At 38.6% G+C, this 14,814-nt stretch overlaps 1 protein-coding gene across 6 annotated transcripts; it reads left to right on the top strand.

Moving 5' to 3' along the window:
• Positions 1-3,084: 3,084 nt before the first annotated feature.
• LOC115217325 lies at positions 3,085-13,408 on the top strand. 6 transcript variants are annotated; one of them, XM_036507197.1, is made up of 4 exons: positions 3,085-3,393; positions 8,014-8,194; positions 10,428-10,549; positions 11,266-13,408. In XM_036507197.1, the coding sequence occupies exons 2-4, from the start codon at positions 8,047-8,049 to the stop codon at positions 12,904-12,906; spliced, it is 1,911 nt and encodes a 636-aa protein (XP_036363090.1). In that variant the 5' UTR covers positions 3,085-3,393; positions 8,014-8,046; the 3' UTR covers positions 12,907-13,408. The 6 variants fall into 6 exon arrangements, with proteins under 6 accessions (XP_036363090.1, XP_029642838.1, XP_036363088.1 ...); XM_029786978.2 differs by lacking the exon at positions 3,085-3,393 and adding an exon at positions 4,296-4,493; XM_036507195.1 differs by lacking the exon at positions 3,085-3,393 and adding an exon at positions 4,296-4,515.
• The last annotated feature ends 1,406 nt before the right edge of the window (positions 13,409-14,814 follow it).

Raw genomic sequence — 14,814 nt, 5'->3', positions numbered from 1 at the left:
ATGTGTGAGTGTACTGTATTTTTATAATTAAATGTTATTAGGAATTGTATAAAAGATTAAAGTATTTTTTGTATTGTCGAAGTATAACCAATTTATTGTATGTAAACTTTAACAATAAAATCTTATATAGACCCCCAAGGGCTATATAGACCCCAGTTCAGAGCCACTGTTCCACAGGTTTCGGTCATTTGATGGTTGTCATGTGGGGATCAGTAAACAAATGCCTACAGGCTTCATTTCTCCCATGGCCTTATTTCATCCAACCAACCAACCAACTTTAATGAATATGTAACATTACAAACATAATACTTACTAGAGCTCTTCACTCTATGGATTGTAGGCCATCAATGACTTTTCTCTACTGTTCTCAATTCTGGGCTGTCTTTTCTGATTATTTTTCTGTTGGAAGGCCTTCATCTCACATTGTTGGTTTCAGCCTCCCCTGGCACTTGTGCCGGTGGCATGTAAAAAGCACCCACTACACTCACGGAGTGGTTGGCATTAGGAAGGGCATCCAACTGTAGAAACACTGCCAGATCAGACTGGAGCCTGGTGCAGCCTTCTGGCTTCCCAGATCCCCACTCGAACCATCCAACCCGTGCTAGCATGGAGAACGGACGGTAAATGATGATGATGATGATGATGAATTGTCATTGATGTTAAATGATTTGGGTAAGGGAAGCCTCTGGTATTGAAGAATAAGGTAAGCTGCTGTGAGAGCTTTTTAAAATAGAGGATGAGAGCCAAATTTAAGATGAAAAGATAAATTAAGGAAGGTATTCTTGGGGGAAGAAGTGGAAAGTAAAGTGCTGCCACCGGGGACTGTTGTTCAATCAACAAAGAATAAGATCAAGCCCAAAGTTAGGCTTTTTGGAGATGAATGACCATGTGTACACATCACATGGGTGGTGAGGCTATAGATGTAAGTGGGGAGATCTTGTGAGAGTGGAGACAAATGATGAGGCTTTCATGATAGTCAGCCTATCTACAACTTCATGTAGTCAAGAAATTGCAGGAACATTCGCTGGTAAGAACAGGGTATGGTGTACTACTTGACTAAGTTGCAATTTGGGAAGAACTTGGCACCAAGGATCATGACTGCAATCTTCAAGACAGTACCAAAAAATATGAACAGAGTGAAATGGGCCATTAACTCCTACAAAGAATATATCTTAGTGGATGAGACAGTAGTGATGTCTGTACAGGTTATAATCATCTTAAGAGTTTGGGGTTGGCTGTGAAACCACCAGATTCTGTGATAGGGAAGACTGTTGGTATTAAGATTGGATAAAGTTAGGTCAAGAAAATTGATGTTTCAGAAGGGGAGTGAGATTCCTGACTCGAAAGATAATCTATGTTTTCAGGAGGTGTTTTCAATGTGCAGTCAGCACTAAAATATCACTATCCTATCACAGAGCTATGTGAAAAAGGGGGCTAATGGAGAGAGCTGGGCAAAGAAAATTGGAGAAAGGACAGTGGCAGTAATGCTGAAGTTGAGGATGTGGCCTGGGTTAGGAAGGAAGATAATTGCAATCACATCAATGTAACTAAAGTGGACGCTGAGTTGGTAGGCAAAAATTTAGCCCTAGGGGTCTAGTGATATCCAGATCTGAACTGCTTGGGTGTATTATTGCTGATAATTATCAGCGATATGAGTCTAAATAAAGGAAGCTGTGAAAATGATCAAGTGAGGCTGGAATTTCAACTGTGTTTTGTGGTCTGCTATGGAAAAGAGGATATAAAGTTCTCTGGGGGCAGCAAGACTACTCACAGCTTCAGGTCAAATTTGGCAATCAACTCTCTCAAATTGGAGAAAGGACAGTGGCAGTAATGCTGAAGTTGAGGATGTGGCCTGGCTTAGGAAGGAAGATAATTGCAATCACATCAATGTAACTAAAGTGGACGCTGAGTTGGTAGGCAAAAATTTAGCCCTAGGGGTCTAGTGATATCCAGATCTGAACTGCTTGGGTGTATTATTGCTGATAATTATCAGCGATATGAGTCTAAATAAAGGAAGCTGTGAAAATGATCAAGTGAGGCTGGAATTTCAACTGTGTTTTGTGGTCTGCTACCACAACAGCTCCTTTATAGGATCCAGTTAGCTCAAGACATCATCAGGAGGAACCACGTCCAGTTTCAGCCCCTACTCCTCTACCGTTTTGACGTGTCAAATTTTTCCCTTTAAATACCTGCTGTTAGGCTCCAGCAGTCAGCCCCAGCAAGTTGTCACGTGACACTGTCTCAACTTTAACTGACCAATGAAGGTGCGTAGTCTTCATTGAGAGAGTTGATTGCCAAATTTGACCTGAAGCTGTGAGTAGTCTTGCTGCCCCCAGAGAACTTTATATCCTCTTTTCCATTTTGCTTGTCTACAGGAATCTAAAGTAGTAGAATATACTTTTTATTGCCTTCGCAGTGTTTACCATTTTACAAAATCAAACTAGAAAACTAGAGAACACAATTGAAAAGATTAAAAAGAGAAAAAGAGAAAAAGAGAAAAAAGATAAAAAGGAAAAAGAGAAAAAAAATTTCACTACCTTAGGTTGAAAAGTTGGGGGTGCTGGGAAACATCTCTAATGGCTAGTGAGACTCACCGGCACGGTTGCAGCGTTGCCACGGGTGATGACGAGGCTGATGCGCTGGAACAGCCAAGCGCCCCCACGAGCCTCACCAGTTACCTCTGCATGGCAAGTTGTCAGTGAAGACAGGAATCTTGCAGTTAGTGGCCTGACCCCACCAAACGTCTCGAATGCCCACAGGATGGAAAATGTAGTTGGCCAACAGATCGCGGTATTTCAGGATTTTTTTCCGCTCAACCACAGAAGCTGTGGATCTCACCCTGACCACAGCATCCAGGATGTGAGAAGAAGCAAAGGAGTCGCTTGTCCCAGGCAAGGCATCTGCCTTGCGACCGGGGGCACAGGGTGAGGCCGTCAGGTCTCTTCTCATCACATCAGGACAATCCAGATGGTTCCAAGATGGAGGAGATATTTACCCGGGCCAAGCTCCTCTTGAGTATCAGGTTCAATTCCATATGAGGCATGAAGCGACCAGCATTCAGGCGGCAAGAAAGACCATGGAGGCCTGAGGAGTCGAAGAACCTACCACAACGACAGATCAAACCCGTGCATACGTCAGCTCCCACTCTGAGGACAATGGAGACACAAAGTTCGTCCAAGCTGAGTAGGCTACCAACATTAGCCACAGGGATGGCATCAATCCAGTCACCTGAGTATTTGGCGCTAGCTGACAGTAAGCGGCACCTTGAAAACTGGTCCAACTGGATGAAGAGGGAGTCGAAGGTGGCCTTCGAGATTATGTTGTCCTAAGCTCTCTGACTCCGACAGTCTTCCACCTTCTCAGGAGCAGACAAGCCCGATTCCCTCCAAATATGTTTATACCATGAAATTTTCTTTTTCTACTTTGATGAATTTATACTTCAGATTATGATCTTTAAAAGAAAAGTATCAAATTTAACGATTAAGGAATCCTTTCTTGAGAACTCCACTTGTAACAGGCACACCCTGTCCCGCGTTTTTTGTTTTTCCGACAAACTTCTGATATTCAAAATAAGATGAGATATTACTTTTCATTGGGATGAGAATAAATAAGGATTTTACCTTTTACTTTATATGTTCTTTAAAATGAATAAATCAGTTTGATTAACGCATTTAATTCTTAATACAGAATATATTAAGATACAGCGCAACTTTTAATAACTCTAATTTTTTTTATGGTAAACAACCAAGTTGTATAATTATATTTATTGATTATATCTTACATATTCAAGACATTTATTCGGTTACTTGCGTGTGTATTAAAATGAATAATATTATATGCTCTCATTTATTTCAGAGTAAAGATGATCGCAAGAGTTTTAATGTATTAATTAGCAGTATCCCCCGACGTTGCTCGGGTTTGTTTTGAGCCTTTAGAATTGGAATTTTTGAAAAATAAAAATTTTGCATTATGTAGCTTGTTATTCTCTTTAAGTGAACATTTTTCTGGTTGAAATACACAGAAAAATGACCACACTGCAGTAAAAAAAAATCGTAAAAAATAGGGATTTTCATAGAAAAAAAGCACCTTTTTGATGTGAATAATTTTTGGTGTTAACATGGTCCAATTTGAATTTTTTCTTCTACGGAAGGAAGAGCAAGCCTTCTTCTATCAAACTCTCAATTTTGGCCAACTTGCGCCGCAGGGTCTCGGAGGAGATAGAGTTAGTTGAAGGCTACCAAACCTATCACACACAGACAACTTTATATAGAGAGAGGTTAGGTGGATGTCCGCAAACTGGTGACGATGTTCGCACACCGGTCGAATTACCGACAGGGAAGAATTATGGTCTTCCTCATACTTCTAAGGCTGTTATCATGATTATATATTCTCTATCACAGCATCTACTCCGTGTATTTAATATATAAAAAATATTCATCTTACACAGAACAGTAGTAGTGCAAGATTTGGTAACATTCTATGTCCGCATACTGGTAGGCTCAGCTTATTTATTTTGTAAGTAAAATATTTTTATTCTAAAGTTTTCTGTCGTGGAATAGAATCGAAATGAGCAAAGTTCTGTTTTAATGTGATTGTTATTCATGGCGACAAACCTGTATGAAAAAACCAAGGGTTCTCAACTTGGGGTACGTGTACCCGACCTGTTGTGCGAGATGGAATTTCATGGGATTTGTGACACAGTTTATTAAATTCACTTTTCTAAATTAAATCGTTAACCAACCCAAAATAACTGTATTGTATTAAATACATCAAGAACTTTATTAAGAGATTATTTCCTCAAGTTGTGTCATTTCATTTACAACGACGGGCTTGTGGGACTGGATCCAGTTCTAGGACCCACCTGAATCCACAGGTACACCTGTGGATCACAGTCTGCAAGAAAGTCCCACGTTTTCATAAAAGCAGGAACAAAGAAATCATTTAATTCTATGTTTGTAATTGGGTTTTTTTTTTTCACTGTTTATATATTTTTTCTAATTGCTCAATTTATATTTACCATTTTATGCTTAGAGAGAAAAGTTTTAAATTGTTTGAGTTCGATTTATTCATCTGCAGCACTGAATATAGTCCAATTTGTTTTTCGAAAATAAGTTAGTTACTATATAAAATTATAATAAATTACTATAAAATTATAATAAATTACTATATAAAATTATCATAACAACTAATTACTTTTATGGAGTTGCGAAAATTGATCGAAACTTAAGTTATCAGTTTGCAATTTTCTTTGGCAAAATAAATATTTAAATAAAAAGAACATTTTTACAGTAAAATCAATATCAATTATTATTAAATAATAGTTTGGCGTCTTTTACTTTAATTTCCCACTCGTAACTTCAATATATTTTGGCACCGAAAACCGGCCCAAAACGCCTTAATGTACAGGCCAGAAATTCGCGATAAACAACATTCTTCTTTCACGAAATTCCCACTTTAAAATCAGTTCTTTTAGTAAAGGCACTAGCATAGCGGGGGGAGTGCGGTCCGCCCCGGGCGGTAAATCTAAAGGTGCACCACTTTGGGCTCTGCTGTAGACAATATGCGTTTTTTTGTGTGTGTGTGTGTATGGGGGGGGGGTCGTGGGATCCGGGGGCGGCAAACAGAAGGGCCGCCCTGGACGACACACACTCTAGCTAACGCTAGTGAGTAAAGGTTTTGATAAAGCATAATTTTTTTTACAGTTCTTCTTATATACAAAGGGGCCCTAGTTTCGGGAATTCAGGGTTTTAAGGAGTATAGAGTCCCCTCTTACCCATAGTTTATAGATACACAGGTAGAGTTGTTAGTAGGCTGTTATGTAAACGTATGTATGTATGTGAAAAAAGCCTGTCGCATATATATATATATATATATGCGCATATATACATACATATATGTACATACCTACATACCCCTTGGATTTGGTTTAATCTTTTTATGTATTTACAAATTATATGATTTTAAATAGATTTCGTTTTTGGATTTGGTTTGCAAGGTTCTTTATGAGTTCGTGTGTTGAAGCATATTCTGTTGTGTCTGGGGAGAGTAATTTTCTTTTTGTGTCTTATAATATAACACACTCACCGGTAAAATTTCCACTTTTTTCTTATTTTTATTTTCCTAAAATTTTCGTTGCGTCTTGCAACCTTTTCAATAGTTTTATAAATAGAATTATAAAATTATAAGGGCAGCTACCAAGTAATGCCACATGCTAGAAAAAGATGCCAAATACACACACACAATCCCAAATTTATATAATCTACAAGTTTGAAGAAACAGTAATTCACACTGAGAAAAAGCAGCAATTTTTCAATAACAATATTCCTAAAAACTGGATTAAGTTAACGTGTGTTGTAGAGGTAGTGTGGTGCATATAAATGTATTTGGAAAGTCAGAGGTGAAAGAAAAGCTTTAGTCTTTAATTCTTTTTTGAGTTATGCATGTAGTGTGAACAGGAAATGTTGCTGAAATAAAAGAAAGGAAATCAATACGTGCTCAGTAAGCCAGTGGAATAGAGATACAGTAAATCAATGTCTTGTTGAGCTGAAATGTATATTTTAAGAAGACTAGCTGAAACAAAAGTATAAAATGATCAATTCTTCAAACTCTTTACTCTCACTGTGTAAACATGTGCATTAAAAACTGGTTTAAAAAGGAGAGAAGGATCTAAGCTATTTTCAAACCTAGAAACACTATTCTTTTCATCTTTTGTTTGTTTTAGTTATTGGACTTTGGCCATGCTGAGGCAAAGCCTTAAAGTTTAGCTTAAAGTTTCGTACTTATTCTATTAGCTTCTTTTGCCAAACTGCTAAGTTATGGGGTCATAAACAAACAACTTTTCAAACCTTAATTTTTCCATCATTTTAAAATAAGTAGCAATAAATGTATGTGCGTGTGTACATGTGTGTGTGTGTGTGTGTGTGTGCTTCATCCTTGTCTAGGTATTGTGTGACAGTTGTGAGTGAGTGTCACCATTGTAATATCAGTGTCTTTTGTTTCCAATCTTCTGTGAAGACATGTCTGGCCATAGGAAAATATTACTTTATTTCAAGCAGGTTTTGACTCCAATTAAGAAAAAGTTCATTAATTAGAGGGTTGGTGACAGGAAGGGCATCCAATCATAGAAAATCCACCTCAACAAATTTCATCTGACCCATGCAAGCATGGAAAAGTGGATGTTAAATGATGACAACGATGATGATGATGATGATGATGCCTGCATTAATGGACATAGTACTGTGAAGGTTGGGCTGGCATTGATTGTTATAGGAGAGCTGTTGAGAGGGTTTTGGGTTCAAGTGGTTACTTCTAGAAAGTTGATCAGGAAATGCATACATAACCAGCGTTCAAATTTCAAGCAGGTTGACTCCAATTAAGAAAAAGTTCATTTTAAAGCCTTTTCGGGGAGCTCAGAATGATGTCCTTGCTGGAGTTATTGAATAAACTCGTTACACTTTTACTTGTTTCAGTCATTTGACTGTGGCCATTCTGGAGTACCGCCTTTAGTTGAGCAAATCAACCCCACCAGGACTTATTCTTTGTAAGCCTAGTACTTATTCTATCGGTCTCTTTTGCGGAATCACTAAGTTACGGGGACGTAAACACACCAGCATCGGTTGTCAAGCAATGTTGGGGGGACAAACACAGACACACATACATATATATGACAGGCTTCTTTCAGTTTCCGTCTACCAAATCCACTCACAAGGCTTTGGTTGGCCCGAGGCTATAGTAGAAGACACTTGCTCAAGGTGCTACGCAGTGGGACTGAACCTGGAACCATGTGATTGGTAAGCAAACTACTTACCACACAGCCATTCCTATGCCTATAATAAACTGTCATAATAAGTGTTAACAAACTTCATGACCCATCACCCACCCACCCACCCTCACCCACAAAGTGAAATCCCTTTTAATCTACAATTCCCACTGTTGCATGTTTAAAAATATGCTTCCTATTGCACCCAGAATTATTACTGGATGTGATTATTTTTCATTAATTATTTTAATTAGAATTGGTCTGTCTGCTGATTTTACTCCTTCAATATGCCTGGACGTCGGATCACACGCAAGTTATCCTACACTGACGAGACCATAAAAGCAGCTATAACAGCAGTCAAAGCTGGAATGACTTTAAGGAAGGCATCCTTGCATTATAACATACCGAAATCAACATTAGCCGATAGACTTTCAGGTAGGTGATGTTTCACTTCTTGTCAATATATTACTCTCCTTTACTGTTTTACTAGTTTCAGTCATTTGACTGCGGCCATGCTGGAGCACCGCCTTTAGTCGAGCAAATCAACCCCGGGACTTATTCTTTGTAAACCCAGTACTTATTCTATCGGTCTCTTTTGCCGAACTGCTAAGTGACAGGGACATAAACACACCAGCATCGGTTGTCAAGCAATGCTAGGGGGACAAACACAGACACACAATCACAGACACACAAACACACACACACACATATATACGACAGGCTTCTTTCAGTTTCCGTCTACCAAATCCACTCACAAGGCATTGGTCGGCCTGGGGCTATTGCAGAAGACACTTGCCCAAGACGCCACGCAGTGGGACTGAACCAGGAACCATCTGGTTGGTTAGCAAGCTACTTACCACACAGCCACTCCTGCACCTATATAAGATGCATTTTTAAAATTTACGACATTATTTTAGTATTCTATATTTAAGAGATGAAGAATTATGTACATTATTTACATATGATGGATATTTGTCCTCATCTTGTTTGTTGTTAACACAATGCTTCGGCTGATATACCCTCCAGCCTTCGTTAGAGATGTCTTGGGGAAATTTCGAACCTGGGCATATGGCGTAGTGGTTAAGAGCCCCCCCAAGACACCTGAAGAAGGTTGGAGGGTATATCAGCCGAAATGTTGTGTTAACAGCAAACAAGATGAGGACAAATATCCATCAAAGGTAAATAATGTAAATATTATTTTATTGTTCAAATGACTTTTTGTATCCCCCAACTATTTGTTTTTTTTGTCATGATGCATTCATAGTAAGTTTCAAATTTTGGTCCAAAGCCAGAAAGTTTTGAGGAGGCAGTAAGTTTATTGAATTCTTTAAAACCTTCATGATTCCTGAAATTTGCCAACACTACACCTGATACCCGTTCCCTCCATACACATGCACACATGTATATCATGACTCATACACTGTTCACTTTCCTGACTTTTCTACATAATCCTATGTACTGTACAAGCCGTCACCTGAATCTCCGGCCTCTCCCTTCGGTGCTTCTACAACGGCACTTAAGGTGGTTCGGTCATGCGGCCCGGTGTCCAGAGGGTGAGCTGATTCGCGATGATCTCCTCCCACCTCCACTTCCCAGCTGGCGCAAATGCAAGGGTGAACAGCTGAAGACCTGGGCAACGACGATAAAGGAGGACCTCTCTGAGCTCTCAGGTCTGCAGGTGGTCGGCCTGCGCAGATGGAACCGTGAATGGCTTGCTATCTCCAGTGACCTTGCACAGGACCGTCGAGCGTGGGCAGCCATGGTTCGTGATGCCGTTAGGAACAGAGAAGAAGCTGGCTCAACCCGCCCTGGGTGAACGCCGTCACAAGTACAAGTAAGTACTGTACATGCACCTTTGATGCGTTGTAATGCACCTGAGCACTATACACAATAATTTCATTATTATTATTATTATTATTATTATTACATCAACCCCAGTGCTCAATCAACCCAAAAGGACGAAAAGTGAAGTTGACCTCGGCAGAATTTGAACTCAGTATGTAAAGACGGATGAGATGCTGCTAAGCATTTTGTCCGACATGCTAACAATTCTGCCAGCTCACCACCACTTGTCGATCCAATTTAACACAGTTTCAAATTTTGGCACAAGGCCAGGAATTTTTGAGGAGGGATTACATCAACCGCAGTACTCAACTTGGTCCTTATTTTATTAAACCCCCCACCCCCACCCTACCCTGAAAAGAATGAAAGGCAAAGTCGACCTTGGCAGAATTTGAACTCAGAACGTAAAAGCAGACGAAATACTTATTTCTTTAATACCCACAAGGACCTAAACACAGAGAGGACAAACGGATTAAGTCGATTACATCGACCCCAGTGCGTAACTGGTACTTATTTAATCGACCCCGAAAGGATGAAAGGCAAAGTCGACCTTGGCGGAATTTGAACTCAGAACGTAGTGGCAGACTAAATACTGCTAAGCATTTCGCCCGGCGTGCTAACGTTTCTGCCAGCTCGCCACCTTTATTTTGCATTCAAAATAATGAAATGTTTAAGATTCCCGCTGGGTTGATTAAAATATTTCTTTACTTTCTACCACATATCCTCACCTGCACTTAGTCACGAAATAACCCAAACAAATTTAATTTAATTTAATTCTTAGATCTTTTTTGCATTTCTTCCCTGACAACATTTATGTTCTCTTTAGGAAAAAGATCAGCTTTGCCTGTCAGAGGCCCAAAACCTGTACTAACAAAAGACGAAGAGAAATGTTTGAAGTGTTGGATCAAAGATATGTCAAAATGTGGATTCAAGTTAACGGGGGAAGCGGTATGTTTTCTATTTATCTTAAATTAATTCATGATATTTTATCTTTTATCTTTTACTTATTTCAATCATTGGACTGCTGCCAAGCTGGGGCACTGCCTTAAAGGCTTTAATCAAACAAATTGATTTCAGTATTTGTTTTTTTCTTTATTTTTGATACTTATTCTGACAGTCTTTAGCTAAGCTATGGAGACATAAACAAACCAACACCAGTTGTCGAGTGGTGGGTAAACAAACATAAAGATACTCCCCCATGTGCGTGTGTTTATGTGTGTGTGTGTGTGTGTGTGTGTGTACGTGTATGTATATTATTGGCTTCCACACAGTTCTTATCTCCCAGGTTCACTGACAAGGCGTTGGTTGACCTGGGGCTATAGTTGAAGACACTTACCCAAGGTGTTGCACAGTAGTATTGAACCTGAAACTGTGCGGTTGCAAAATGAGCTGCTTAACCACACAGCCATGCCTGCACTTTATCTTAAATTTATTCATGATATTTTATCTTTTACTTATTTCAATCATTGGACTGCGGCCAAGCTGGGGCACTGCCTTGAAGGATCTAATCAAACAAATTGACTTCAATACTTGTTTTTTAAGTCCAATACTTATTTTATAGAAAATTAAATTTTTTTTTAAAGATAACATTTGTTAAGAATGGTTAATTTTTACTTGATTGAAAATAGAAAAATAATTGAAATTTGTTTCTTTTTCTATAATAGATCCGTCAATGTGTCAAACAATATCTGGATCAATGTGAATGGAAAGTCGATATGTTCATGGATAATTTACCAGGAAAGTCGTGGTTGTATGGATTTATGTCGAGACACCAAGATCTAAATATAGGTTCGGTCAACAAATTGAAGGGCAATAAAAAACCAATGACCGCAAAAGAAAATCATACGCGTGACTGGTTGAAACGCTTCCAAGAAATGCTTTTGGAAGAAGACATTACACAGTCAGAACAAATCTATTATTGTGATGAGATTAGCTTTCCATTGCATTCAAAAACTGGGAAACTTGCAACGGACGTCTTAATGAAAGACGACTATCGTTTAACTTCTCCAGGCTATTCACAAATAACTGTACTGATGGCTGTATGTGCTGACGGAAGAACCCTTTTGCCGTTTGTTGTGTACCCTGCTAAGACTTTCAGTGTTTCTATAACGATTGATCTCCCGGCTGGTACAAAAGCTATTCATTCAGATTGTGGAGGGATGACACAAAACACCTTTTACTCGTGGCTGAAAGATTGTTTCATTCCGTCTCTCCCGACCCTTGAAAATCGGGGCAACGTTGTATTATTGTTGGATGATCATAAATCGCATAAAGATATTTGTTGTAGCACTTTGTGCAAAGTAAACAATGTTATTCTTTTTTGTTTGCCATCGCGTTGCAATCAAATTCTACAACCATTGACCAATATATATGCAGAACCATTGAAAGCCAAGTGGCTCCAAGCATGTGAAGAATGGATCCGAACTAACGGTGTTTCTGTTGATAAAATAACTTTTGCTAGAGTTTTCAAGAAAGCTCATATAAATGCTTTAAATGAATTATCCGTTGTAAGTAACTTTGCACTTGCGGGTATCTGGCCCTTAAATCAACATATTGACCATGAGGCTACCGACATTTCACCAACATCTATCACTGATTTAGATGTTTCTTCAATTTCATTATCTGATACGCACCATAGATTAACTTCTCAACCGGTAGCATCTTCTCTGGTATTAAATGTATCTAATATAAGTAATGAGACTGAACTTGAGGAAGCTTCATCTTTTAATCCGTTTGAATTAAAAAATGCATCCACTTCCAAAGAATCAATGTCGCCATCACCACAACCTCTTTCTTCTTCTGTGATTACATCAATTTTGCAAAGCAGTGGAACTTCATCTTTGAATGGTCAAAGTAACTCTGAGGTCATCACACCTCGACATTCACCAACGAAATCGAAAGTGCTTTTAGCACTTGAGGCAATAGAGACAACACTTAGTCCTGATGAACAAATCTTGTACAGAAGAAACTTTGAGTTCAGTCTTCCGTGTGATGATGTTGTGTATCATTGCTGGAAGCTGCTAAAACTGCATTTAAAGAAAGAAGAAAGCAACCAGCTGAAATTAGAATATAACCAAGCCAAGAAAGATTCATTGGTAACTCAGAAAAAGTTATACAATCTCTTGAAAACCAAGCAAAAAGCAATAAAGTCAAGAAAAAATGACCTTCCGAAAGGGAAACAAAAGCCGAGAACTAAACGGGATACTAAAACAGCAATGAAAATAAGGACCACAAGGGATACTAAAACAGCAATGAAAATAAGGACCACAAAGAAAAAAAATGCAATTTTAAAAGTAACCAGGTAAAAATAAAACAAATACTGCTGCAAACCTGGTTGACTTATAAAAAAACCTGAAGTTGTTTACACTTCTGAGGAATCAGAACCTTCAAGTCAAGAGAAAAAAGACCGAGTTCTAACTTGCATGGTTTTTTGTCTGATATGTAGAATATGTTATATTCAAAAAGATAAGAATGGGTAGATTTTGCTGATAGAAGGAGGACAATGCAAGCTGGGTGGAATACTTCATGGAGACTCTAAATCACCCCTGGTCATCTGATACTCTCACAGTAGCTGACCGGATGGCAAAACAGCTTCAAGGTACAAGGGAACCCATTATTGAAGATGAGGTCATCTGGGCTCCCAAAAAACCTAAAGAACAGTAAAATTCCAGCTCAGGATCTCAGATTCAGAAACAATGGTCTAGAATTAATGCAAGTTTAGATAACAATACATAATAAAGGACAATGATGTGACATTGTCGTTGTCTGTAAAATGTGGAAAAATAATGTTGAGAAAAAAAATTGTAACTTAATGAATTGATCTTTTTTTTATGTAATAAATTTTTAATCAAAAGAAGATGAATTGATTGAATTAATTAAACAATATTCCTTCTACTCTTTTTAATGCTTGAATATGTTGAAATGTTTGAATAAAGAATACAATATTAAAGTAGATTATTATGCAAACAAACACACATATGTTTATTATGTGTGTGTGTATTCTCAGTGAAGCATTGTTTCATTGAGCAAGACACTTTTTCACATTGACCCAGTCCACTCAGCTGGCAAAAATGAGTTGTACCTGTATTTTAAAGGACTGGCTGTGTCACATTCTGTGCCATGCTGAATGTTCCTGTATATATATATTTTTGAAATTCCATCTATAATAATTCCATATGAATTTGATTGTTATATGTTAAAGATGATCTCAAACTATTGCTAAAACCTTTTTACAACATTGTTGCTGGACCTTGCAAAACACTCCAAAATCTGAAATTCGATAAGAACAGCTGTTTTCTTTCTTCTTGGCTCTCTTTCTCCTTTAGAAAATTGGAGGTTGGAGCTTTAAAATGTATTCAAAACAGCCAACCAGAAATAGAAGAATTTGGAAATTGGTACTCTGTTGATTATGACAGTGTGTGTTTGGTGGTTTGGTTGTGTTGGAGGATCTTGTGGTTTGCTGCGCTAGAGAAGACACATCAATCTAAGTAAAATCATGGCTGTCCATACATACAGACATGTCCTCTACATCCCTTCTTCAACTGAGAGGTCCCAGTCTTGTGGGCTTGTGGGCATTGGTGACATGTAAACATGCCCATGTTGGTGCCACATCAAAGCACCAATTCCGGTGCCACTTAAAAGCACTGTTGGTGCCATGTGAAAGCGCCCTTAACACTACCATGTAAAAGTATCCATTGTGGTGCCACAAAAAAAGTGGCCATGCAAAAGCACCCGATATGCTCTGTAAAGTGGTTAGCGTTAGGAAGGGCATCCAATTGTAGAGACCCTACAAAAATAGACAAATGGAGCAGTTCTCCAGCTGGTCAACTCCTGTCAAACCATCCAACCCATGCCAGCATGGAAAACATGTATGTATATATGTATGCATGCACGCACACACACACGTTTGCGTGCATGTGTGTGTGTGTATGCGTTTGTGTCTTGACATCGCGTGACGGTTGTAAATGATTGTCACTATCTTGAAAGCAGTGTCATTCATTTCCAATCAATATATATAAAGCTGAAGTTGTCTGTGTATGGCAGGTTTGGTAGCCTTCAACTAACACTATCTCCTCCAAGACCCTGTGGTGCAAGTTGACCAAAATTGAGAGTATGATAGAAGAAGGCTTGCTCTTCATTCCACAGAAGAAAAAAATTCAAATCGGACCATGTTAACACCAAAAATTATTTACATCAAAAAGGTGCTTTTTTTC

Source organism: Octopus sinensis, linkage group LG11 (genome assembly GCF_006345805.1).
Source record: "Octopus sinensis linkage group LG11, ASM634580v1, whole genome shotgun sequence".
Lineage (NCBI taxonomy): Eukaryota > Metazoa > Mollusca > Cephalopoda > Octopoda > Octopodidae > Octopus > Octopus sinensis.
This window is presented reverse-complemented; position numbering and strand designations above follow the sequence as displayed.

Excerpts from the sequence above, each read along its gene's own strand:
- LOC115217325 (XM_036507197.1), top strand. The coding sequence starts at position 8,047 with ATGCCTGGACGTCGGATCACACGCAAGTTATCCTACACTGACGAGACC. Across the intron at positions 8,195-10,427 it reads ATTAGCCGATAGACTTTCAG|GAAAAAGATCAGCTTTGCCT; the intron begins GTAGGTGATGTT and ends TGTTCTCTTTAG. Across the intron at positions 10,550-11,265 it reads TCAAGTTAACGGGGGAAGCG|ATCCGTCAATGTGTCAAACA; the intron begins GTATGTTTTCTA and ends TTTCTATAATAG.